At 41.5% G+C, this 25,593-nt stretch overlaps 1 protein-coding gene across 5 annotated transcripts in view; it reads left to right on the forward strand.

Moving 5' to 3' along the window:
• Positions 1–25,593, forward strand: part of LOC125019203 (protocadherin-15-like) — a 180,733-nt gene that overhangs the window by 141,876 nt on the left and 13,264 nt on the right. For 3 of the 5 annotated variants that reach the window (XM_047603764.1, XM_047603766.1, XM_047603765.1), the window contains 10 exons: positions 6,386–6,495; positions 6,919–7,059; positions 10,496–10,623; positions 14,725–14,940; positions 17,051–17,139; positions 18,372–18,548; positions 20,797–21,015; positions 22,294–22,302; positions 23,666–23,785; positions 24,915–24,920. In XM_047603764.1, the coding sequence (XP_047459720.1) occupies positions 6,386–6,495; positions 6,919–7,059; positions 10,496–10,623; positions 14,725–14,940; positions 17,051–17,139; positions 18,372–18,548; positions 20,797–21,015; positions 22,294–22,302; positions 23,666–23,785; positions 24,915–24,920 (1,215 nt within the window). The remainder of the gene's footprint in view (positions 1–6,385; positions 6,496–6,918; positions 7,060–10,495; positions 10,624–14,724; positions 14,941–17,050; positions 17,140–18,371; positions 18,549–20,796; positions 21,016–22,293; positions 22,303–23,665; positions 23,786–24,914; positions 24,921–25,593) is intronic. The other 2 variants (XM_047603767.1, XM_047603768.1) reach the window with 1 other exon arrangement.

The raw sequence follows: 25,593 nt of genomic DNA on the forward strand, positions 1-25,593 counted from the left end.
GCCAAAGTTCAACCTTCAGTCAACAGCGTGCTACGGCAAGAACGCTAAAATAATATTGCTTTAAATGAGGCACGGGGAATCACCGTTTTTTTCTGACCATGACTGCAAAGTTAAGAATAGGAAAGATTCAATCCAGTCCTGAACTTACACTTTGAAATGTGTAATACAGTATTTACAGCATCCAACATGTACTCAAGAAGAACTCCAGTCTTAGCATTGAATCCAATACTGACACATTCTGCTAGTCATTTTGAATGTTTGCCACGCTAATGCAGTTTTAAAGATTCGACTTAAAAGGCCATTTCTTGCTTAAATCACGCTGTGTGACTGAGTTGGCTGTGCCTTGGCTGTCAACATCACTTAGAACTGTGGTTTTCATACCGAACATGATCTCTGGCTGCACAGCAGTGCTTTTCCGTTTTGTGTGCTTGTGTTTCGAGGAGGAGCTGGAAAGCATTCTCCATGCGTAATTTAGCTTGAGTCAGAGGAGTCTCTGTTTGTCATTCTCAGAATTTGCTTGCAGGCAGGAACAAACAAGTTAACACCAGGCTGACACAACAGCTAACTAACAAACACGCAGCCACGTCAGCCGTCATTGAATTAGACGAATTCATAATCGCTGAACAGACTGTGCCACTCCGAGCATCAACAGTCACCTGCGGATAATGTGCTGCGTCACATTTGCACACACGTATTTACGTGAATCAGTTTATGCTGGTGTGTGAGCACAGTGCGGTTAATGGACTCGTGTCCAGACTTGTTGTTGTTTGAGACCCTTGTGCAGCACCACATTTACAAACCCACCAGAAGAACAGAGGCTCGGAGAGGTCACCCCTTGGATCTCCCAGCGTGTCCGCCGCCTCTTGTTCTCTTTGTGTTGCAATGCATGAAAGGGGAGTGGAGTCAAAGTAGAAAGATAGTAGACACGGTAACAGTGGCCCCTGTGGCGCACACCACACGGCTTATACGCCTCTGCCTTGTCTCGTAAGCATCACTTCGCCATTGGCCCTGGGGCAGCGAGCTCGCTGACACCTGTGTGCCGCCCTCGCTTCTCAGTGGTGTGTCATTCACCCTCTCTGATGTTGACACAGCGACTCTCTGCTTCTGCTGGTAGACAAGCATTTTCCCTATCTCTCTCTCTCTCTCTCTGTCTGTATCCGGTTGAGATTTTCCTCATCTAAATATGAAAAGAATGAAAAGTGACTTTGGCCCTGCTCAGTGGTATATATATCCCACTATGCATAATTGACTTTTTGAATTTGCATCCTGCTTGACTCTTGAATGCACAACTTGTGGATCCTCTCTGATCTCTCCAAGACTTAATATATCAGCCAGTTTTATCGTTATCGAGTGTTTAGATATCCATTAGTCATTAATTGACTTTTTGAATTTCGAATCTCTCCTTAGTCTTGACACCAATCTGTATCGGTCCTCTACTGATCCTCCAGACTATATCAGCAGTATTACTCTATACTAATACCATCTTCAGAACCATTACACACTCCTTGCTTCCAGCATCATTACACCCTTAGTGCCACCCAGCTTCTCAAGTTGATAACATGTCAGCTCTGCTTCTACATTGCAATCACACCCTGCGACTCGCTGCCAGCTCCACAGTCTTTCATGCCCCGCGCGTATCAAGAGGACCACCTGAGAAAAAGCTGCGAGTAGGTCAGCGCGGGTTATCCGGCCTTCTCTCCAACCAGAGTTTTACCAAAGCTGCAGTCACCAAAGCTTAACAAAAAATAAGTATGAATGGTACAAATCTGTCGCACACAGATAGTCTTGATGGGACTTGAAGCTCCTTTGTTGAGCTGAGTCACTTCAGAGCAGTTCAGAGGAAGCCTGTTGATCAAATCCTATGAACGGCCTTTACAATCTTACTTCCTTACTTAGAGATAAAGCACTCCAAATCTAGTAAAGGTTTTGGATAAAAATTGTGTCCTTGCATGAGGTCCACTGCCTTCTGCGGGGTGAATTTGGGCTTTCAATCTCTTCCATAAAAGCTCACCTAGTGTGTTTGGAGCTCGCTTCCATTGCAAGTTAACTCCACGCTCTGGCTCAAGTTTGTTATTTGCCGGTGGTGAGCAGAAACACATGAGGTTCATACTAACTGGAGTTCACATTAAATAAGAGATGATTTCTAGCGCAGCTGGTCCGTGTGTTGAGAATGAAGGAGGCTTATCACGTTCACATTGTCCACCCTAGTTTTCCTGTATTTAAAGTGAAGGCACATATAGTCACTGACAACCATGGAGTTAGAGTTGGTTCCAGTAAATGCCACGTTTAAATGACAGATTTAGAGTCACGTTTTTTGGGCTGTGCTCGCATTGTTCAAGGGCTTGATTCTACTTCTTTTTTTTTTTTTTTTTTTTCTAGCCTGATCTGAGCCAAACAGGTAATCTGCTTATGTGAAGGCCACATTAATAAATTGGTTCCCATCACTGTGGAGCATATTGTGGCATCATTCTCCTGGATGCCAGAGAGACAGCAATTATTCAGTGACAGCTCAAATAGTGCAGCGAGAGGGAAATTGAACAGAAGTCATTTAGTATTATCCAAACAGCACATTATACACGTGTCGATAACAGCCCTGTATTTTTCCTGAAAGGGGTTGTGAGCATATGCAGTTCAGCGATTTCACAGTAGTGTCCAGGTGACAATATTATCTCTGAGGATGGTGTGCTATATCATCCTGTGTGCAAAAGAACTGCTCCTGTTTTTCAGATTTATTCTCAATCTGAGATGTCCTTGGAGGTTGTTTGTCTCTGAAGACAGTAACTGTAGCCACCAGGATGGATAGATCTTTCTGTTTCTCTTTTTTTTTAGTCCTTCAACAATGTACTGTTTGGTAGCTTTGGTTGCTTATAAAACTTTGAGCGAGGTAAACACATACTCTGCAGTGAGTGTTGCACCTGCAAGCTGTCTGGAGAAAATGTGTGGTTTTACTCCAGTGAGCTGCAGAGACAGTGGCATTTATCGTCTCAAAAGCTATGGATCCTTTTCGGCAGGAACACTTCTGTTTTTGTGTGGATTAAGTTTCTCATGCTCTTCATCTTCGCCCTGATATATGGCTCCGATGTCCTCTCACAGCTCCGACGCTATAAGGGAGGACTGCTGTATAAAATCACAGTAAACACTAATGAGAAACCTAGACTGAGCGTACTTTATCATTTATAGTGTTGAAGGTGCTGGAGCTGAGGGTTAGGAAAAGGTTAGCCAATAGAGACATGAAAGCATTGGGCAACATGTTATTAACTTGGACTAAATGCATCTAATTGCCTTCAGTCTGCGGTTTGTTTATAGCTCAGACTGCGGCGATAGTGTTTACACCCTAAAATACCCTGTAACATTGACTGTATAATAGACTGTGACAGTTGGAGATTATGGCGTGAGTATTAAACCCACCTCTCTGTCTGAGAGTGCTTTTTACTGCTGCTATGAATAAGAGCCCAACTTCTAAAACTGCGGCAGGGGGGCCGAGGCGAGCTGTCATGCATGCGCCAGCACGCACGCACACCTCACGTGCTGAGACGAGAGATGGAGCGAGTCGCAGTGTCACAGAAGGGTGAAACGTTCTGAATTGACATTATCAACTTGAATCACGCACCGACACACCACCAAGATAAGGTTACTCTTCTATCCATGGCAGCAATGTCTGTCGAGATCGTTGACAATCATGCCTGCTGGAGATGATTACACACTTGTATGCGCGATAGTCATGCATGCAGTTGCCAATAAGTGTTGCAAAGTGAGACTTATCAGGGAAAAACGTATTTCCCTTACTTAGTTAAATCTGTACGCGGAATAATTCATGCTGGGTATTATTTTTTTTTGTTTTGGATATGATAATGAAACTGTTTGCACTGCAGCAAAACTTTGGGTGAAAGGTCAAATTCGCTGCATTGATGAATTAATGAATAAATGAGCTGCTGAAAAACAGATTTAAACTCCCACCACCTCTAAATAATTTTGCATTTTGATGTTTTTATCGTTTATGTTTTCATTCTGTTGTATCTTTAACCGGCTAGTCTTGATTAGAGCTAAAGCAGCACCCCAAACTTGCTTTTCTCTCGCAACTTCCACCAGCACTCGTAAGGAGATCTTATTCCTCCGTAGCGACGAACTTCCTTCTTGTGTACTGTCACCACTTGGTCGTTACGCTCCCCAAATATTGTGACCGCAGTTGAGATATGGAGCAAAGACTAATAGACGGATGGAAAATGTGATTCTGTTTCATTTTACCTCCACCTCTACTCATGCACTTAACCGTTAGCCAGTCTGGCAAGCTTTCATAAACTCACCGCCGTGGGATTACGTGGAGAGATCCGGCTTCACTCCAAGCAGTTTGAATTATTTATTTATAAGTTGTATTTTTCTTTCTAAACTATGCTGTGCTCCTTTTGAGAAATGCCATTTACCTCACAGAATATCTAACAGAATAACAAGTTGTATTGTTATCTCCAGACTGAATAAATTTAAAGTTAACCGATCAAAGTAAAATTGTCAGATAGACAAGTGACTGTTGTTAAAGCAGTTTCAGATGTCTAAGATTTCCTTTTTCTTTTCTTTTCTTTTCTTTTCCAAGTGCTATTGAGAAATTCTCACTGAGTAATGCCATGTCATTTAAACTGTAGGATTTTGAAGAAAAGAGATCAAAAAATGTGGATGCCGGCTCCTTCCTAAATGTTATATCTTATTATAAAATGATTAAATTACTTACCAACATTTACACATCGGTGTAACACATACCCAGTCAGGATGTATTGTAGCAACACGAGCATGCAGAGTATTTTCAAGTATTTTTCAAGATTCAAGAAGTTTATTGCCATATACACAACAAACGTTACACTGAGCAATTAAATTCTTACTTTGCAAGTTCCCCTCAGACACCTATTGTAAACAATTAAGCTAACCTAAAATGAAGGAAATAAACTTACTCAAGGCAATAAATGAAATAAGTAAGGGTATAAGGTGCCACATGCAGATGTTACTTTGTTGCCAATATGTGCAGATACCATGTGTTCGAAAGTTCAGAATTGCAGTTAATCAATGATGATTCAGTAGCGTGATATCCTCCCTGTGGATAGAAACTATTTTAGTCTGGTTGTTCTTGCTCTCATAGTCTTACAGCGTCTGCCAGATGTCTGGAGGGTGAACAGTGTGTGCTGTTCGTGGGTTCGGTCCTTGATGATGTTGTGTCCCATCCTGTGGTGGTGGGAACGCTGGAGAGCCTTCCTGTCTCAAATGGTGCAGCTCCCATATCACACTGTGATGGAGACTGCCAGGATGCTCTCCGCTGTGCGTCTGTAAAAGTCGCTGAGGAGTTTTGAGGGTAATCCAAATGTCCTCAGCTTCCTTAGGAAGAACCGTCTCTGTTGAGCCTTCTTGATGATCTGCTGCGTGTTGTGAGCTAAGGTGAGCTTCTCACTGATGTGGATGCCAAGGAGTTTGAAGGTCTTCACCCAAGTCCCGTTGCAGTGGGACATGCTGGTCTGTCCTCTTCCTCGGGTCGATTATGATCTACTTAGTCATCTCAGTGTTTAAGGAGAGATTATTTTCCTGGCACCAGGACACCAGCTGAGTCACATCTTCCCTGTAGGCTGCCTCCTCACTCCTCTCTGCCAGTGATCAAACCGATGACGGTTGTGTTGTCAGCGAATTTGATTATGAGAGGTTGCTCTGAGAGGGGACACAGTCATAGGTGAATGTAGTGTACAGGAGTGGATTGAGCACATAGCCTAGGGGCGTCCCTTTGCTTACTGTCTTTGTGCCTGATGTCCTGGTACCAACTCTGACTGCCTGGGGTGACAGCAGAGGGGGGCTGTCAGTTCAAGGGTGAAGAGCTTTTGAACCACTTTACTTGGGAGAATGGTGTTAAATGCTGAACTGTTGTCTATAAATAGCATTTGAACACACGTAGGTGGCTGCATTAACAGCAGCATCAGTAGACGGGTTCAAATGGCCTCTTTGGTGTGGGTTGGCCGTTAGAATGAGTTTGGTATCTTTCAGCTGAATCCCAAGGGATGAAGCGAGATAGGAACAGCACCTCCCAGAGTTTACAAGCTGCAGGTGGTGGTGAAGGGAACCCTGTATCCACTTGATATAGACTTATCAAGTGGGTGTACAGAGTGGAAAAGAGCGACAATGAATTTAAATCACAAGACCTTGGAATTGACTAATTGTGAGTAATGAGAATCAAAAGCTTTTGACAGCGTGGGAATGCAGAAGAGTTGAGGGAAATGTTAAAGAACGAAGAGCACAAGGGCACTGACCTTACATAGTGAACAAAGTTTAATTCCTTCAGTATCTGCAATAGTTCAGTATCAGCCACCATGCTGGACCACATTGTATGGCTGATGATTTGTGTTCAATTTGTTTCCAGGTTTGCTCAAGTCAGTGAGTCGGCTCCAGTTGGCACTCCAGTGGGGACTATTCTTGCTGCTGCCATCAATGAAACCATCTTCTACTCCATTGTTTCAGGAAATGAACTGGGTAATATAAGATATTATGTTCGCCAACACTCCCTCCCATCAGAGAGGTTACTTTATTTTTTATCCATTTATGCACATAAAGCAAAGACACTTTTGTATCAATGTCTGCTTTGAAAAATCTGAATCTGCAGTTTTACTGAAAGACACCTTTGGAAAAGTACCCAGATTATTTGTGAAAATTATAGGTTGCCTGTTATACTCATAGGTACTGCTTATAGACGTCTGCCTTTGTGTACACGTAGAGGAGACTGTTTTGGCATACTTGCAGAAAGCTTTTCACACTTGTTGGCAAAGTCTGGAGAGTGTAATTACACCCAGGACGAGAAAAGGGAAGCTTTCAGGCAGTCTGTTGTCCCTTCTCTACATGTCATAGTTGTATCTTCCCAGTCTTTCCGGCTTTTTACATGCTTTATTTTGGTTCCAGGTCATTTTCAGGTGAACAACAGGACGGGTGTCATCTCCACGGCTGCAGCTCTGGATTATGAAAATGTGACCAGCTACGTCCTCAGAGTCCAGGCCGACTCTCTGACTGTTGTGTTGTCCAACATGCGTGTGCCTTCCAAAAGTAAGAAATATCAGCCATTAAATGGGTGGTTGTGCAGGTTGTTCCGTGTTCAGGGGTGAAATTGTGTTTCATATGATTCCAGGTATTGCATTTATATATTTAATCATAATCCTTCACCATGACAGGCTATGATTAAATAACCTTATAGAATTTTCTATCTCAGACTATTTTTATCCTTCATACTTATTTTCACTGTATTTGTACTGATGTATTTTAAGTGTGCTTCCTCTTTCATGCGTAATTCTGCCTTCCTAGGGAAACAGTAAAGAAAATTGTCAAGGGTTAAGAAATACACAAATTGGTAACTTTAGCTTTCAATATTGTGATACACCTTTTAGACCTGACATCTATTTGTGCTGCCTACACTATACGTTGGATCAGCTTGAATCAAAGTGAGGTGCATTTTTTTAGTTTTATGCTTATTATGCACTGTTGCCTTTCTGCGGGATGTGATCGGTTGTTCGATTTTCCACGCCATCCAGTGTATTAACAGATTTCACTCTCATCTCCCAGTCATCAGGACTGTTAAAATAACCTTGAAAATATGATTTATCCCATTGCAGGAGGGGAGTGCATCACTCTCATTTGTCCAAATGCGGCCCAAGGGTGTAACGATGAAAAAATAGCCCATTTGTTTTAATTCAGATAGACCACCCCCAAAACGAGGGAGGGTGACATAACATTAATCATAACAAATTCTTAGTTAATGGAACTCCTGTGTGTTCCCGCTCTGAAAGCCTCTGTACGCTTGGGAAAAAAAAAAAAAAAAAAAAAAAGAATAGATTGTGTAGAAACCAGTATGCTGTTGGATATGACAAAGCTTGAAGCCAGGGCTAAAAAAATCCTGCTGCCACAGCTCCTTTCCATTGTCTCCCTGATCTTTTTTTATGAAGTCTATGTATTATCGTAGCCTGGACATGATGTGCATATTATAATAATGACACAACCCCAACGGCATTAATAATGTTCTTCTCCACTGCAATTATAAAAATGGACAGCAGTGAGTTGGAGGAAAAAGTTTTGGGTTTGTTTTTCTTTTTTATCAGATTTTCTCAAACCTGCATTTTTGCATAGAGTGACCTTTGTTGCTTCATTGTTAAATTTTGTAAAGATGCACAAATGGTTGGAAGCTTTCACCGTCACACCGGAGGCTTCAAATACCTCTGACCATTCGAGAAGCGCTCTGATTGTTGGAAGCCCTCTCTGCCGGCGGTGCTTCTGCTGGAATATCATTAGGGTCGTTTATGGCCAGTTTACTTGCTTACAAGTTTTGGATAATGATTGATGAAGTGCTAACAACAAATGGGGTTCAATGAATAATCAATGACCTATTCTTGCAGCCTCTCTTCTTCTGCCACACTGTGTGTGTCTCTCTCATACTAATGACAGTAATTACAAGTTTCCAGCTCTCAGGCACACATGCATAGCTTATTTAAAAGTAGAAGACTCTTTCTCACCCACTGGTTATGTTATGTGTAATGCAGATACACTATGTTTCTAATCATTATTTAATTTTTATCGAATTATTGGAGCATTACTGGACTGACTTGTCATCATCATTTTTACACTGTATATGTATGCACATGGTAAATAAGCGCATGCACGTACACCAAACATTCATATGTACATGGGTTTGTTTAATAACCCAGGATAAGACAAAATTTAACTGAATGTTCCTATACAGTAATGCACTCTTAGGTGCACACAAACCAACTGTGCCCCACCAGCTTTCTCTCCTCCTAATGGGCATGTTCCAGAGTGGAGTGGGGAGGAGGACTGTATTTATGTTTTGTTATGTCCTGAAATTGGAATAGGGCCACTTTCTATGGGAAGAGGAAGAAAGTGGAAAGAGTGCAGACCTCTTTCCCATCCCCTGGAGTCCTCCCCCCGCCTCGCGCCTCATGCGACAGCTTTTGTGTCTGTAATTTGACGAGCTGTGGTTTGTTTGTCCAACTCCCCCAGTGCATCCTTAGCTCCGATGCTACATGACTTTACAGTTTTGGTATTCCAACAGAAGAAAAATGCTTCTTGACACTGCATAATTTATTTTTTTTTTTTTTTTAACCGTAGTTGCAGAGCAAGGATATTCTCTGTACATATTTATGCTGCACACTGCATAGGTGTAGCTGTGACTAATTAGGAGGGTGAATGTTTATACTCAGTAGGTGTGCTTTTTCCTTTCTCTTTCTTTCTTTTTTTTCAAGGGTTGGGACAAATATTCCAAAAGCTTTGCAGAAAAGGCCAGTTAACCAGCAGTTTTCTGCCTCTTTGCCTCTTGCAGTGTTACCTCTGGGAACATCTTGCTGCTTGATTATTGGTGGCCAGCCAAGTGTTATTTCCAATAATGTGCAAAGGTCTTACCTGTTAAACTTTCAAAACCTTTCTACTGATGGTATTGTATATTGTATATGTGCCAAGTTGTGAGGAAAACCAACTTCTCAACAATAATGATGCAAGCTAGACCTCACTTAAAATAATGGCTTAGACGGCAAGATTGCATCATCTCCTTTATTATTTAACGGAGCCACTCAGGGTGTTTTTGCTGATTGGTTGCTAAGCACAAGGCAAAGCGACTCAGTTGTTTTTCTGATCTACTTCTGGGGGAAGTGGGAGAGAAGTCATCAACACACTTCACCCGCTGATTTTCCTCTATGCAGAGTATTTGGTGTAATCAAAACAGAATTAACCTCCTCATTATCGACTCAAAGTTGTCAGCTTCACCAAAATAGCTTCTCTCACGGTTGCATTAGAAGGGGTTGAGGTAGGTGTAAGGGAACCTAGTTATGTTTTCGGCAAGCAATTACAAATCCACTTCAGAAAGTTATTGTGGTGCAGCTGAAAATTACTCCTTAATGTAGAGGGGATTTTCCAAAACTCACTCAGTTCACATTTCAGCCCAGTGAAACCAAGAAAAATGTGTCCAGGTTTCAACATGAGCTGTTTTCAGTTAGATTTCAAAAGCTAAGTGAATCTGATTTCCCAATTAATTCCAAAATAAATCAAAATTGATTTCCAAATTGATCAAAGTACCCTTCCTCAGATGAAGGAAAATGTCATTTTCCGCAGCGCTGGTGGTGACTAGTCAAAGATATGTTGTTTGATGAAAGCTTTGTAGACTGATGTTACTTCAAAAATGAATCATTTCCAGAATGTTCTAGGACATTATTTCAAGCTTTTGAAGATGGGAACCAGCTGATGGCCATGAAAAAAATTCTTCTGACGTGACTGTTCTCGATCATTGTCAATTCAGATGATTGGACGAAATGAGTTCATTCAACAGTTGGCAGCTGCAGGGATATAAAAATTCTACAATGAAGTACACAGATAGAAGTACGTGAAACTTTTCTTAGTTTCACGTAAACTAAGAAAAGGGTTCATGCTACACTATGCATACAAATTAGATTTGTGTTTTTTTTTTGGACTTTGCTTTTTGCAGGCAACACAGCCAAGGTGTACATTGAGGTGCAGGATGAGAATGACCACCCTCCCGTCTTCTCCAGGCAGCTCTACATAGGCGGCGTGACGGAAGACACCAAGATCTTCAGCTCTGTGCTCAAGATAGTGGTAAGACAACTTAAGCTCTGTCCTGTTTTTGCTGGCTTTTGTATCACGGCACGTTGAAATAGGGCTAAAACTGAAGTGTTTTATTCTGATCCCACTTTCTCCAACTTGCCCTGCAGCCTTTGGTGGGAGAATTCATCCTATATGTTCTGTGTGTTCAGCAGAGTTTGATCTCCGTCTCTGTTGCTCGCCACATTTCTACATCGGTTTCACTCTCCTCCACTGTCTGCCTTGTCTGCGAGCAGGTGGGATCAGATAAGCCGAGCAGTGTAATCCCTGTGTGTTCACGAGGGCATGGCTGGACATCATGTCTTATTACCAGCCTGCTTTGTCAAGGAAGTTTGTGCATGTCCATTTTGGAGACAAGTCAGTGTCAGTGTACAATTAGGTTTATGTTTTTGTGTTACATCCGTGAGACTGATGGATGCAATGTGAATCCTGCGAAAGAAAAAAGATTAGATGCAGTTAATATTAACATTATTAAAATTGTGTTCTTGCTTGTTCCTACTTTTACTGAGGAAAAAAAAAAAAACGTCTGCAGTGAAACCTCATTTTCTACTGACAAATTATAGCATATTCCTCTTGAACAGATACAGTTAACATCTTATTACTTAGTTCTCTTAAAAGAAAATATGTGAGCTCCTTTTCCTGTAGCAGCCTATAATCTGATTTGTGTAATGTGTGCGTCTGTGTACTGTGTAGTACTCATGCTGCAGGTTTGAGACAGAAAAGGTGCACGTGCAAGAAAACCTCTTTTCGTGTGCTGGACTAAATATGAGAACGGTCAGCACACCGTGCTCTCGCAGCCTTCCACTGATAATTGCAGTGCAACATTTGGATTAAAAAAAATGTCTTTGGGCACTTCTCTTGGCTCAAAAACAGGTACTGCAATGTGCCTGAACATCAAGCCTGGACACAAGCATTGTTTGCAAAAAGAAAATTCTCATAATATGAAATGAAGGGAACAACAAAGTAATTATGTTCAAACCGAAACCTCAGACAGGTATAGAAAATATTGTAGCTTTCAGGCAAAGTACCCATCTATTATGTGTAATCACGTAAGCTGCAGGTGTTGGAAATACTGGCTGTAATAGTGGTGTAAAATCCATTGTGTATACTCAGATGTAGCACTGGGGGGAAAAAAAAAAAACAGTTGATTGAACAATCGTGGACTATAGCTTAAACCACCTGACCATTTCAGTATCCTTCTTAGTCTCTTGTTTAACTTGGAATAGACAGTGGCCAAATGGTCAAACGTTTCCCCAGACATTCTCTGTCTATAGTGCAAAGGGTTGGTACCGTACTTAATTAGTCACAAAGTTGAGTTCAGCCATTTCTCCCGCAAGATGATCATTAAAAATATTGCCACCATTTGGCGTAGTCTGACACACATGACAGTCTGCAACTTGACTCTTAGCCAAAAATAGTGTAGTCATATATTATAGTCACAAGCAGCGACTGTCAGGCAGTTTTATGTAAGCAGATGAAATTTCCAGGACCAGTCAGGTTTGCGTTATTTGTTGCTGAGGTCTACTCTGAGTGGGGAAAAAAGCAGGTAAGAAGTGAATAAACAGGGTGAAAGTGAGCGGTTTAGGAGAGGAGTCTGAATACACTAATCAGGCATAACATTATGACCATCTGCCTAATATTGTGTATGTTTAGTTGGTGCCTCCAAAACTCATCAGAGAATGGACTTGAGCATTTTGAGGGTGTCCTGGCATGTTGTTAGTGGGGGCCTTTGGGTCCTATGAGTTGAGGGGAGGGGCCTCTGTGGATCATCCCACAGATACTTGATCAGTTCGGGATCTGGTGAATTTGGAAGCCAGGTCTACACCTTGTGCTGTTTTTCAGATATATTTTTCTTAATTGTTCCTAAACCTTTTTTTGTCTGGGAAGGGCTGCTGACATCAAGGAGTGTCATTGCTATGAGGTGAGGGTGTCTGGTCTAGGTGGGTGATACATGTCCAAGTAACATCTACACAAATACCAGGTGCAATTTTTTCCCTACAGAACGTTGTGTTGTCGTTAAGATGGTCAGTGTCACTTCACCTGTCAGTGGTCATAATGTTATGCCTCATCAGTGTATGTATGTCCATGCTGCTTTGTGTGGGACTTGCGTACCTGTGTTTTAATCAGGAAGTAATAGGATGGGTAAATGAATGTGAAATGAATGCAAATTTTCAGTTCCCTTCTTGACACCCTGGCCTGCTGGTACAAAGTACAAAGAAGAATTTCGTGAACAAAAACGCCCTAAGCTCTTAAAGCTCCTTCATCACATTCGTTCTTTGGTTTCCTAAACGATTTTTTAATATAGGCTAAACCATGGGGATCCGTGCATTTCCCCTTAGTGTTGTATAACAGATGGAAATAAACCTCAGTGGCAGTCTTTCCCCCACTGTCCATAAAACTTTTAATGGTTTGCCCTACACGAACGGTGCTTGTACGTATATATTTGTGAGAAAAATGTATCCAGCGAGGATATCTTACTCTGTTGATTTATGCTGTCCTTTCATCGGGACCTTGCCGCTCCCCACCCCCTCCTGTGCCAATAGCCGGAGAAAAAAAGAAAAAAAAAAAAGAAGAGATTGCTCCTATTTATCAGTGTCACTCGCCACGGACAGGAACTCAGAAAATTGATGCCTTCATGTGAGCTCAGTGGCCAATCAGATCGTATGCCTCAGAGGTCGATGGGTGAATTCTGTGGAGCAGATAAAGTGTTGTGACAAGCCGCACGTAGACTATGATCTTCACAAATTATACGTTGCTTTTGAGGTTTTCATGTCGTGTCCTTGTTTTGCAGTGGGCCCAAATCTCACAAAGATCAAAAAGGGCATCACTAGGGTTGAATAGATTTATTATATATGTTTTCATTATTGTTACAATGACTATGTATCCTATGGCTAATGTTAGGTGTTGCTCATAGAGAGCAATCGTGACCGCAGCTCTGCTCTTTTGAGCGTCATAGCGGGTTCCAGCTCGGTGTTTAGCTGTCTAGCCACAACTTTACTGTTCTGGTTCAGTCGTACCGCTCTCACAGGATTCTTTTTGACCACAGCAGGCAGCTGTTTTCAGAAAAAAAAAACTGTGGCCCAAACAGCAGGACACAGTGTAGCACTTAGCAGCTACAGACTCAGATATTTCCCTCAGGAGAGACAAAAAACAGAGTAGACGCGAATGAATATTGGTCCTAAATGTGTTAGATGGGCAGAAACATAAAAAACAAATTAAAAAAATAATGTTTCTTGACTGCTGCAAACAGCAGTTTGCTAATAAGTTTTTCCATTGTTGTAAAAGGGTGATAGCGTGCCACTGTTTTCACAACTAGATTCCAGTGCTCAATTAGATCAAAAAGAAAAGGAGCTATAGCAGCTCAGAAAGGAAAAAAACTAAACAAAACAACTAAATCATTATTAAAAAAATATGTGTACGTGGTTGGAAACCTTGCAATCGCTTTAGCCTTGGAGTAACAATGAGAAAAGCTGCAGCTGTGTGAAATGAGCCACTTGAGGTATAGATAAGTTATGAGCCTGCAGCTGCAGCTCTTTTCCATTTTGTCAGCTACTTTTACAGAGCACCTGCACAGAACAAATTATAAGCAAGCATCTCCCCCAGGGATCACTTAAAACTCCACTCTTACACCTCGTTTGTTATTATTTTATTACCCTGTGATTAATGAATTGTTAACAAAAATGTGTCACACTGACAGCTTTTCGCACTCCTGTCAGCTGTGGTGACACTGAAATGGTTGCCCATCAGTGTTCACGTGAACATCATTCAATTACCAAAATTGACACTATGGAAACTAATTGAGAGTGGAGAAAAAGAAAATGTGGCTAACCTTCAGGCTGTGACTGGTCCTTATGGACTGCTGTGACAAAATTGAATTGTTCTGATTTGCCACATGGCTGCAGAATAATCGTGTGATAAATAACAGCAAGGTGACTGATACACAATGGGGGACATTTTGGGGGTAAAACAGCGCACGATGAGGAATATTTCTCTTGTGTCGCAATTTGATGATCAGTTCTAGGCTATTTTCTTCTTTTTGTTATTATTATTATTTGAAGTTCTCCCGTCTAATTTGCTGCCACATGTCCATTACAGGCCACTGATAAGGACACTGGAAATTACAGCGCCATGGCTTACCGCCTGATTATTCCACCCACACCAGAGGGACAGGACAGCTTCGTTATCGAGACCTACACTGGTATCCTCAAGTCGGCCATGAAGTTTCGAAATATGCGAAGATCCTACTTCAAGTTTCAAGTTATTGCCACAGACGATTACGGAAAAGGTCTCAGCAACAGTGCAGACGTTGTTGTAAGTACCCAATGTATATATAAATATATAATATATATATATACATATACATATATGTGTGTTTTGTTCGTGTGTTTGTAGAGATTCTAGGACACACATACAGTTTTCTGCTGATCTTTTACTTTCATGTGACTGGTGTGACATATACATATTGCTTGCATGTTGTGTGTTTCTTCCACTGCACAATATTGTTGCAGAAAATAGTGCTTTAGAATGTACGTTGCAATGAATTTAGGTAAAAGTGCAGATGCTACTCTCCTGTCAGTAAAATAAATATAAAGCTACATCCAGCAGCCACTTGGTAACGTAACGGCTGGGAAAAGTGCGAATCATCTGCCACCACATCTCAAACGTGCTGGATAACACATCGCAGCTCATTTGCTGAACTTGTTCAAAATCCGAAGCGTTCATACTATGGGTGGGAAGTGTCATATTATTCTTTCATAGAAAGCCTTCGCTGTGGCGTTGTAACGGAAAACACCTTCGGGTAGCATCAGGGAAAGTGTAGGCTCCAGCCCACCCATTCGAAAGCTCACAACAAGCTCACCTCTGCTTCACAAATTCTCACCTTTCATTTTCTCTCTGTTCGAAATCCTGTTACTTTATGGAATTGCAATACTAAATAGCTGGAGTACCCTTTAAACATGTTATTTGATTTACACTGCAGTGCAAACTGTTATGGAAGTGATATTTCAGTTGGATTTCGGTAAAATAAACATTAATTTTCAGGGAAATTTGTTGCTTGTTTTACCTCTATATATTTTTGGTAGTGTCAATCTCAGAGCTCTTCATTAGTTTGCCAGAAGATCTTAACTATCTGGCTTAAAACGACAGTGACACCTTAACAAGTCATGCTGCTCAAGCAGTGTTGGGGGGAAGAAATATGGAAGAAAAAAAATTGTAGCATGTTTTGCAAGACACAAGAAACCTGTTCATATTTTCCAGGATATGACAAGGGATTATCTAACCGTGAAAAGATTTGTTTGTGATTCAGAGTCTTGTCCAGTGAAGTCCAAAAAAGACCCCAAGGCCACTTTGCACAGAGGCTCACAAAAGGAGAAAGGGATCATGGTGTGTTCACTGACGTCAAACCTCCTGAGGACCCATGCAGCGAACATGCTGTATATCTATATAAGCTTCACAACCTTGAAACAACAACTCTGGTACTCAGTACTGATACAGTAAAAAGGAAAACATGGATAAAGTAGGATGTGTTGGTAAAGTGATATTAATCAAGGTCGTCTACATATAGAACTGTAGATATGGTTGTGTATTTTGTAATATTTGTTCTGTCAACGTATAAAAAGTGTAAATTTGATTTACTTTAGTGGAAGCTCTTGTCTAATCTTCATATTAACGTGTTTATTATGACTATAGATGATGGCCTTTCTTTGTCTTAATTTTTTTGTTGTTACACTCAACATTTTCCTTCCAGTCTGTTGAGTTATTCACAGTGGGTACAACACTCTCAACATGTGGCCTCAGCCACTAGCTGATGATCCAATTAAGCCTTTCTTTCAGCCATGCGTATTAACTGCACACATTATGCGCTTCTGCCTGCATGTACGTTCGTCTATATGCGCGTCTGTTTGTGTGGATTTCTTTCTCTCTATAATTTCCCCACGCCCCTGCTGCTGCTGCTGCGTTGGGGCTCAGCTTTGCCCCCGATTCAGTTCTTATCTTTCCTGGCTGTGGGCAGGCTTATTTTTCGTTTCAGTGAAATATGTCGGGCTAACAAGCCTCTAACGAGACAGAAGGAGGGTCTGGGACATTGCCTGGATATGAGAGAGCAGCGAGTGCTTAACCGTGGTGCTCGTTAATTTTCAAGGGGAAACCTAATTTCACAGGAGCCACATGGGAGATTTGGCTTCAGAGCACAGAGGCTGTTGTCTATGCACTTAACTGTGGCATCAGAATTAGGTCCTGTTAAGTTTGCCACATGGCACCAATACAAGCAGGCAATTAGAGGGTCTGCCTTTAACCCCCAAAAGAAGCATTTAAATGAGACGACTAAACTCACAGTAGGACACGTGACTAAGTGGCATAATCACCATTTATTTCTGTTTTGCCTCTTTCTTTCTTTCTTCTTTTTTTTTTTTTTTTTAATCAGGTTTCTGTGGTCAACGCATTGGACATGCAGGTAGTTGTGTCCACTGTCCCACCCACCCTGGTGGAAGAGAACAGGGAGGAGCTCATTAGGTAAGACCACAGACTGTATATACCGTTGGATGAACCCTCCATAACATCACCCATAGGATTGCAGAAAAGCATATTTGAAGCTCAGCACGATATCTCTCTTGGCAGTGCTTGAGTCTGCCTTTATTTCTCCCTGCTACTCCAAATATAGGCAATGAGGTGGAGCTGAGGCAGGTGGTTGATAACCTGCTAGCAACCTGTGGCTGTACCTGCCTGTCACTCAAAGCGGCTACTCTCTTAATTAGAATACGGTTGTCATACAGTTATGGGGGAAATTAGCTTCAGAGATCAAATACGTTTTTTTTGTTTTGTACCAGACTGTAAATGTGTTTGCTTTAAAATTTTGCATTTATGAGCACGGACTTGTCTTTGGAGATGGTGAAGCCTCAAGTGGCCATTTGAGGAACTGCAGTTTTTGGTACTTGACTTTGGCTTCATTTTTCAGCCTCGGAGATTGCAGTTGTGTTAGAAAGGAGCAAGGGAAAGACAGATGTTATGTAAAACAGTGTTGCCTTTTGCTGTTCAATTACTACTAGCCAATCGATTAAAACCATCAATGAGCCAATAAGACAGTTAAGTCTTCTCTCTGCAGTCTATTCTCCTCGTCCAAATTAATTACTGATAGAGATTCACAAAGCATCTCTCTGCACCTCTTGGGACTTTGTTTAGTTTAATTAGCCAGTCTGAAAGGCAAATTGGTGTTAATAGTTGTTTTTCAAAAGCTTACGCCATCTCTTCCCTTCCTCCCTCAGACTGTGGTCATTAGGCTGAAAAACACACACATTAGTCATGTTAAGCTTTTTTGCAGTGGCACCATTTGAGAGGTTTCAGATTTTGCAATGCGCTGGTGGTGATCCCGGACCATTTTACCTGAGTGCTCAAAGTGTTTATCCACCTTGGCAGAGGCAGACGGCAAGGCTTTCCTTTATTGGCCGTAGTTTGAGGTGTGGATTTCTCTCTGCCTGAAAAAGATTATCGGAGCCTTATTTTGCCAAGAGCCCAGTGTGAAGAGGCAAACTGCAGCCCAATGGGACAATCACTGCCAGAGTGGAGTACTTAAGATTGGTGGCTGTCATATTGCTTCAGGCGTAGAGTTGCCAGGAATATTTTGAACTAATGTGAACCCTGGTTTCAGCTTTTATTGGCCTAACCATGAACTGCATTTAAGTGTTTAGTCTTTTACTGGTCTTTTTTTTTCTGTCTAATACTGAATTATGATTTTGGGCTCATTGCAGTATTCTGGAGCGCCACGTCCAAGACCAGATTCCAGGTGCCAAGCTGATTGTGGAGTCCATCGGGCCGCGTCGTCATGGTGATGGCTTTGAGCTAGAGGACTACTCTAAGTCTGACCTGATGGTATACGCCATCGACCCTCTCACGAACAGGGCCATTTCCCCCAAGGAGCTCTTCAAGTGAGTGAATTTTACTACAGATCTGGTCTAGTATTTGGTTTTAATTGATGCCATAATGTCCCCGCTGTGCTGCATGTTTAACCTCATCCACTCTTTACTCTCTGTTCAAACAGTGAGTCAGCAAATATCTGTTTCCCAGGCTCCTCTTCGACAGTATCTCCACTCCACTATCTCTACTTTTTCTTATAAGACTTTGATTATCAGCCAGGTGCACCGTATCTGTCATATGTCATAGGAAAGTGGGAGTTATAAAGGAATAAAGGAGGGGGTGAGGTCGAGGAGGGACACTGTGAGAGTGGGGCAGGGAGTATTTCAATCAGTCCATCAACCCATCACGCCAGTGCCTCAAAGGCTGCTCTGAGAGCCTGGAGATATGCCAGCAATACATTTTATTCCTTTTATTTTGGGACACAGAGCTAGAGAGTGCCCAGGGTCTGTCTGCCTGTCTCAGACAGTGTGCTAAAATACCAAAGAGAGGCAAAGCAACACAGGAAAAAGTGCGTACAAGACAGTTTGTCATCCCATCAGAAGAAAAAGGACCATGGCTTTAGCTGGCACCTCAGGACAGCCTTGCACTCGACGTTCTCATGTTTTTTCATCCCTTCTGTCAAAACGATCAGACACCAATCCTAAAAAGCAGACTCCACCAGAGCATGAGAGTTTCCAATCAATAGGAAACACCCCCATCTGAGTTGTTCCCTTCACTCTTCACCAGTTTGTGCTTCTGCTTACCTTACTTGACACCGTCTCCTGTCTTTATCATCGTCTGTGTTCTCCACCTAAGAAACCACTCCTCCTCCTCATCTGTGGAATGTGACTGTGAGAATTTCATTTCATTTGAAAATCTCCCGCTCAGATCACATTTAGATGTGCTCTGTGTGCGTGCTGAATTAATGTGTAAACGTTACGTCTGTGCCCTTGACCATCAGACGAGTGCTGCACCTTTGTTTAAGCTGGGAGTCGAGGCTGGAGCAATGTGGAGGGTGGCACTCGTGTCATAAAAACACCTTTATTTAATAACCAAGTCTAGCAATCATTGTGGAAGTGACACTTGTTGTGAGAGCCAAGCTAATTTTGAAATAATTTAGCTACATACTTTAATAATGATCTGCTTCCTTAGATACTGTCAGGGAAATCATTTAGATAAGAGGAGAACATCTTCTTATGCATTCAGTGCATGTCTGGCAATATTGTGGAATAATTGTATGTCATATAGCCACAACCATGCTGTCAAATGACAAAGGGAGAGGGGGAAAGACAACATTGTAAGTGGGTTCTTGCATTATAGAGCGTCCTGCTTCACCTTGAATGCAGCACCCACCACCATTTGAGCTCTCTGAAGGATAGACTGTTGGAGAGTGCAGCTAATAACCTTCATCTCCACTCATTTATTCACCTATAGAAAAACAAAAATGACAGTAATTGGATGTGGCATGCTGCTCAGTCCTTTGTCATGAAGAACGTTTGAAAGCTGTTCTGTAGCAGCTTCTTAGTTTTACGAAATAACCTCTGTGCAGCAGCCGGTGGATTGCTTGTACGAGTGCACATTTTACTAGAGTGTTGATGCAAATTCTGCTAAAAGAGATTGAAGTGGGAGTCGGCTAACTTTGGTCGAATTTTTTCATTTGCACTTAACGGACCAGTGTGTAGGAGGGATATATACTAAAACATGTGTCTCATGCTTTTAAATTATTTAGGTTGTGGTTATCAGAATGATCAGACGCGACTGAATTTGAAATAAGGGCGGAAGACATGTCTACAATAATAGGTATATTGACATAATCTTTCTTTTTCAAGCAGTTGCTTGTGCAAATTAAGCATTCACAGTTGGAGTGCATATTTCTGGCCACCTGGTGAATGCTCAATATTCACTCTTATCTCTGCACCTGTGCAAGAAAAAGTGCAAAAAAAAAATCTGTCTCTTCAGCTTCTAAATAACCCACCTAGTCACTGAGCTGTGTTTCCCATCTTTTGCTGAGCAGGTAGTATACAGAGGGATTTTTGAACTTTTTGCAGAAAACAGCTGCCATCTGTGGCCAAAAATGACGCAGTGAGAATAGACCCAAACAGTCGAGTTGCGAGGCTGACAGCTGAACAGCAGGCAGAAGTGGAAAAAGCTGCAGATTCGGTTAAATCCGTAAACCTCTGTAGTTTTTTTATATATGGTCTCTTATGCTTTCAACCTGAGTGACTCTGGTCTGCTAGAAATTCGTTTTTTTTTTTTCTCATTATCTGTTGTAAATTACAGATTTCTTGATGGGAACGTGCTTGAAATCAATAAGGAGTTCCAGCCGTACCTCGGCGAGGGCGGCCGCATCCTAGAGATCCGCTCGCCAGACATTGTGGCCAGTGTGAAGAAGGCTGCCCAGGCTGTGGGCTACACAGAGGGAGCTCTCCTGGCGTTGGCCATCATCATCATCCTCTGCTGCATCCCTGCCATCCTCATCGTCATGGTCACCTACAAACAGTCAGTATTCTCGCCTTCGTAATAATCACTGGCCTCTATAATCGATTAATCATCTTTAACTGGTTGTCAGGAAATTAAAGGTGGAATATATTTCAATTAAGAAGATTATCGTGTTGGGAGGTATCATGCTACGCTCACGGTTTTAGCTAAAGGGTTTGTTCGACAAATCGGGTGGTTATTGCTGGAACTATTGTTTACGTCTTGTACTCTATGACCTGTTAGAACAGAGCCTAGCAGTGATGAAAAGTGTATTTGTTACATATTTAAGATAACGCAAGAGCATCCCTTGCTTGGATGCCTGCCGTTTTGTCTCCCTCTCTCTCATCAGACATGCTGACTGCGCACTCTGCTGGGCTAATCTCCCTGCTCATGCTCTGTGAAAGCAGATTAATTAACACTCATTTGTGACAAACATCTACAGCCAATTGTGACCGTCACAGCGCGTCTTCACACTACTTAATCATCTCTGCCCAACAGGCACACAATAAACGGCGCCCTTCTTTTATTATTTATATTTTTTTTTATTTCCTTTTGGCTCCGTATCTCCCTCTGACGCACGCGCTGCAGTTAAAAATATGATGCTTTTCGTTTCAAGCACCATTCAAACCGGGGAGGTCGTTGAACCCTTATTTGGCAGCAGCCAGGTTCTTATCCCTGCTAATCGTTGGTATGCTGCGAGCGTTCCACTTGTGTCTATGTTTGGGAAATGTTTATCCACAGCAGATGGGTTGAGTGGTTGCTCTCATCCAAAATGCAGAGACCAAACACGCAGCAGAAAACTGTCGATGGTGACATTAGACCTAACGTGCAAACTGTCACAGCAGATGGCGCTTCGTTGGTGGCGCCATTATTTGGGTATAGATAAATGATTTAGGAAATGCATTTCTCATTTCCGTTAGTCAGCATAAATTAACTGTTGCATAAATTTTGGAATGAATAGCCTATTTTAAATATCAGTTTGTTTAGTCATGTGGAGTAATTGAATTGTATTGTTCGCTATTCATTTAAGGAGGGGAAAACGCAATAGCACCCTGAGGTCTGAGGGTTTCTTACTATGCATAGAAAAGGAAGATGTATGTTTTGTGGTTATACAGGTAGTTAGATCTTCTGTTATCTGAGTAGGGATTTCAATAATGGCCTCGGCAACATGAAATACCTCTTAGCATCAAAACTGTATGAGGTTGCTAAATTATGTAATTATACCTTTTTTTTATCCCCCATCTCTCTGTGTCTCTTCCTGTTTCACCTTCATTCCTCTGCATCAAAACATATCATCAGGTTCAAAGAGTAAGTAATTCTTCGTGTTTTACAAATGATTGGCCTTTCATTGCTAGACGTGTGCGTGTGTTTTTCTCATCTTCCCTAAGCACTGGTTATTTAAGGATGAATTGGACGTGTGATGAACAAAAATATATGGTGCCACCTTTTTGAAGTGTCTCTAGCATAATGACACAAAGCTACACTGATTCATCTTGTAGGTTATAGAACAGAATGAATGTGTAGTTTGGCTGAATAGATAGTCCTCATTTGGAAAAAAATATGACCCAATTCAAAAGGAAAATCAACCCAAAATCAACAAGACTCATCATTACGCTTGTCACTTTGCTGGAAAGAGTTGACCTGTCACATCAGTTATCATGTGTCCTGTGCAAAAGCTGCATGTGCACTGATGTTAGTCTTACTAGTCGACAATAAATAGAGTGTATAGGGTTTCTTACAGGATGTATGTTGTCATCCAGGGGATGATGTATCCGAAAATATATCAAAAACAAAAGTGGCTGGATCTCTTATTTAAATGTCGTCTTCAGTTATGAAAGTCGAGTTTAGGTTTTTATTTAGGACATACGTGGGTGGTGCGCGCAGCTAGTTCATCGCTCTCTTGCAATTTAAAATTCTTGTGCTTCGGTCTCTCCGTGTTCCATTACGCATCTTTTTTTTTTTTTTTTGCATTTGTGCTGAAAGAAATGTGTACTTTAAAGGAAAAAACATTATTAGTTCTACCAGTCCCTCTGTGGATCAGCTTTAGCCACTCTACGCTGCTTTTCCGCGGGTAAACATTTAGATTGCGCCAGGACTTCTGAACAAGCTAGCATGAGCTAATTATTTGTCTCAGGAGATGGCACAACAAACCAGGAATAAAACAGTTATGAGTGTCGACTTTCACAATGTAACCACATCACGGTAAAGATGATAATCGTGTAGTCAGCTAGATTCAGGAATAATTCAAGATGAAATTCAGCCATGGGGCATTTATTGAAATACTTCATAAGTGAGTTCTCTTTACTGTACATTTGTTTTGGTATTTAATTCTCCGCCATAAACTGAAAACAAAGCTCTAAGCAATTTTACATTGACGCAAGATAAGAACTGATGCAAGCCAGACCCTTTTTCCTACCTACAGCGTGTCTTTAGACACGAGAGAGCAGTTTTAATTTCACCCCGACTTAAACCACCAAAATGACTCATGAAAACACATGGTTAATTCATATCAGTGACTTCATGCATAAATGATGTTTCTGGTTTAGTCTTATTCTTCTTATTTTGGGTTGATTTTTCTCATTGTGTTTGTGTGTGATGTTTTTCCATCCCATCGTTTTGCACTAAAACCTCACCTAGCGCTGTAACGCGTAAATGTTACCACTTTGCACAGACGACAGGCAGAGTGTGCCAAAACTGCCAGGATTCAGATGGCTCTACCGCCGGGAGGAAAAGCAGCTCCAACGGCCGCACCTACTGCTAACCTGTACGAGGAGCTGGGCGACAGCAGCATGTGAGTCAACCTTGTCCCATAAGTTTCCTCCTCCCATATACGGGTACTTCATCTGGCGCTGCAGGATTCTTCCTTTAAGTTTTAGACGCTAGTGCTGCTTTCTCGGTATTTTCCTGCTTTTTACTCCAGATTCAAGGTCATATCTATCTTCTCTTGCAATATGACCACTGACAGCTCTGGTTGCTGATCACAGAACTCCCTTGCACCTGCTGCTTCAGACGTACTGGTAGCGGCATCGGTGCATCTGTTTTTTTGTCTTCTAAAAATGATCCTCTTCTGTTGACCGCACTCTTTGCCGCAGCACTGCTGGTGATAAGACTTTAGCTTGTGTTTCCAATTTGACTGCGTATGCATTTTTGCAAGACCCCCTCTAAAGGTAAGAGTACGTTCAAGCAAATACAGGATATGGTCTGTGCCTAATAATTACTTTAAGCCTTCATTTGATCAATACCCGCAGTGCATGGACTGCTTCCTAACCTTAACAACTTAAGTGTTTTGCCATCAGCACAATTGAATTCCGCCTTTCATAGAAATAAATACTTCCCCAAATGTGAAATGAAATGTTAATGCTTGCAGATTAAATAAGGTTTGTATTGAAACGGCTGCCCCGCTGGGCTTAGCAATTTTGATTTACAGCATGTTAACGCAATGCCGCTGTGTCTCAATTTCCATTTGAGAAAGAAAATTTGAAATTTAATGGCTACCAGTAAAGAGCTTTTGCAACGTTTACAGCAGTTGTTGACCAACATGTGGGAGCTTTTGGGTGAGTAGCAAGGGAAAAGCTCTCATGGGTATTGTATTGTTGCAAACTTTTGTGTATTTTTGGTTTATATTCCAGCCTCCGCAGGGAATAAGAGGATAAGAGGATTGTGCAAAACTTTAAAACACTAAAAAACCCCGCGTGTAAAGCAAAAGGTTTTCATGTTTTCAGCACGTGAGTTTATGCCACTGGCGCCGCATACTGTGAAATGATCACTTAATGCTCAGAACGCAGACAGAACCCTGCCTTATCCTTTCGCCTGCGCCTCTTAATTTTCCAATTAAAACCTCTGACATTTGTATAGTCTTCTTACCATCTGTCTGTTTCCATCTTTCCATCATTTCATTTCCCTTGTCTCTCTGGATTCAGACTGCAGTAAGTAATCCTGACAATGTTATGTGTGAATATATCACACAACAGCAACACCCTTACGACCTCTCTTGCTTGTAGAGTTTGCTTTTTATAGTAAACTAAATTGGATTTTGATATTAATTTAACCTGCCCTTAAAACTGAGGAGTTTTCTTTTATCGTTTAAAGTTTTACACAGTAGGAAAGTTCTATAGTTTTACAAATTGCGTGTAGTCAGGAATAGAGAAGCACCCTTTGTTTAGAGGTACTGCACTTCAAAAGATATCACTGTAGCTGTCTGCTCTCTCCCTTCCCATTAGGCTGCATCTCCTTTTGTGTTCTGTTGCCCTTACACGTCCTTTCTCTCTGTGTTGTGACTGATTGTACTAATGCATCAAACATGGGCTGATGTTTGTTGTTTGTACTACGCTTTGAAAGAAACCCCAGCCTATCTGTGGACATAATCATTTCAATATTTAATTGCGTGACATAATTTTGCTTAAGTTCCAAATGTTTTTTAAAGTATTTTCTGTTCAATTTCCCTCAAAATCCAGACACTTGTCTGCACAGTACTGCGGACATTTAGATCACACTTGAAAACTGAACAAAATATTAGTTCGTTCAACCCGTAACCAATGAAGACATTGCTGTGTTGAACCTACCTCTTAAACTCCGAGTCACAATACTAAGAGTCATTAT

This window comes from Mugil cephalus, chromosome 13 (genome assembly GCF_022458985.1).
Source record: "Mugil cephalus isolate CIBA_MC_2020 chromosome 13, CIBA_Mcephalus_1.1, whole genome shotgun sequence".
Classification (NCBI taxonomy): domain Eukaryota; kingdom Metazoa; phylum Chordata; class Actinopteri; order Mugiliformes; family Mugilidae; genus Mugil; species Mugil cephalus.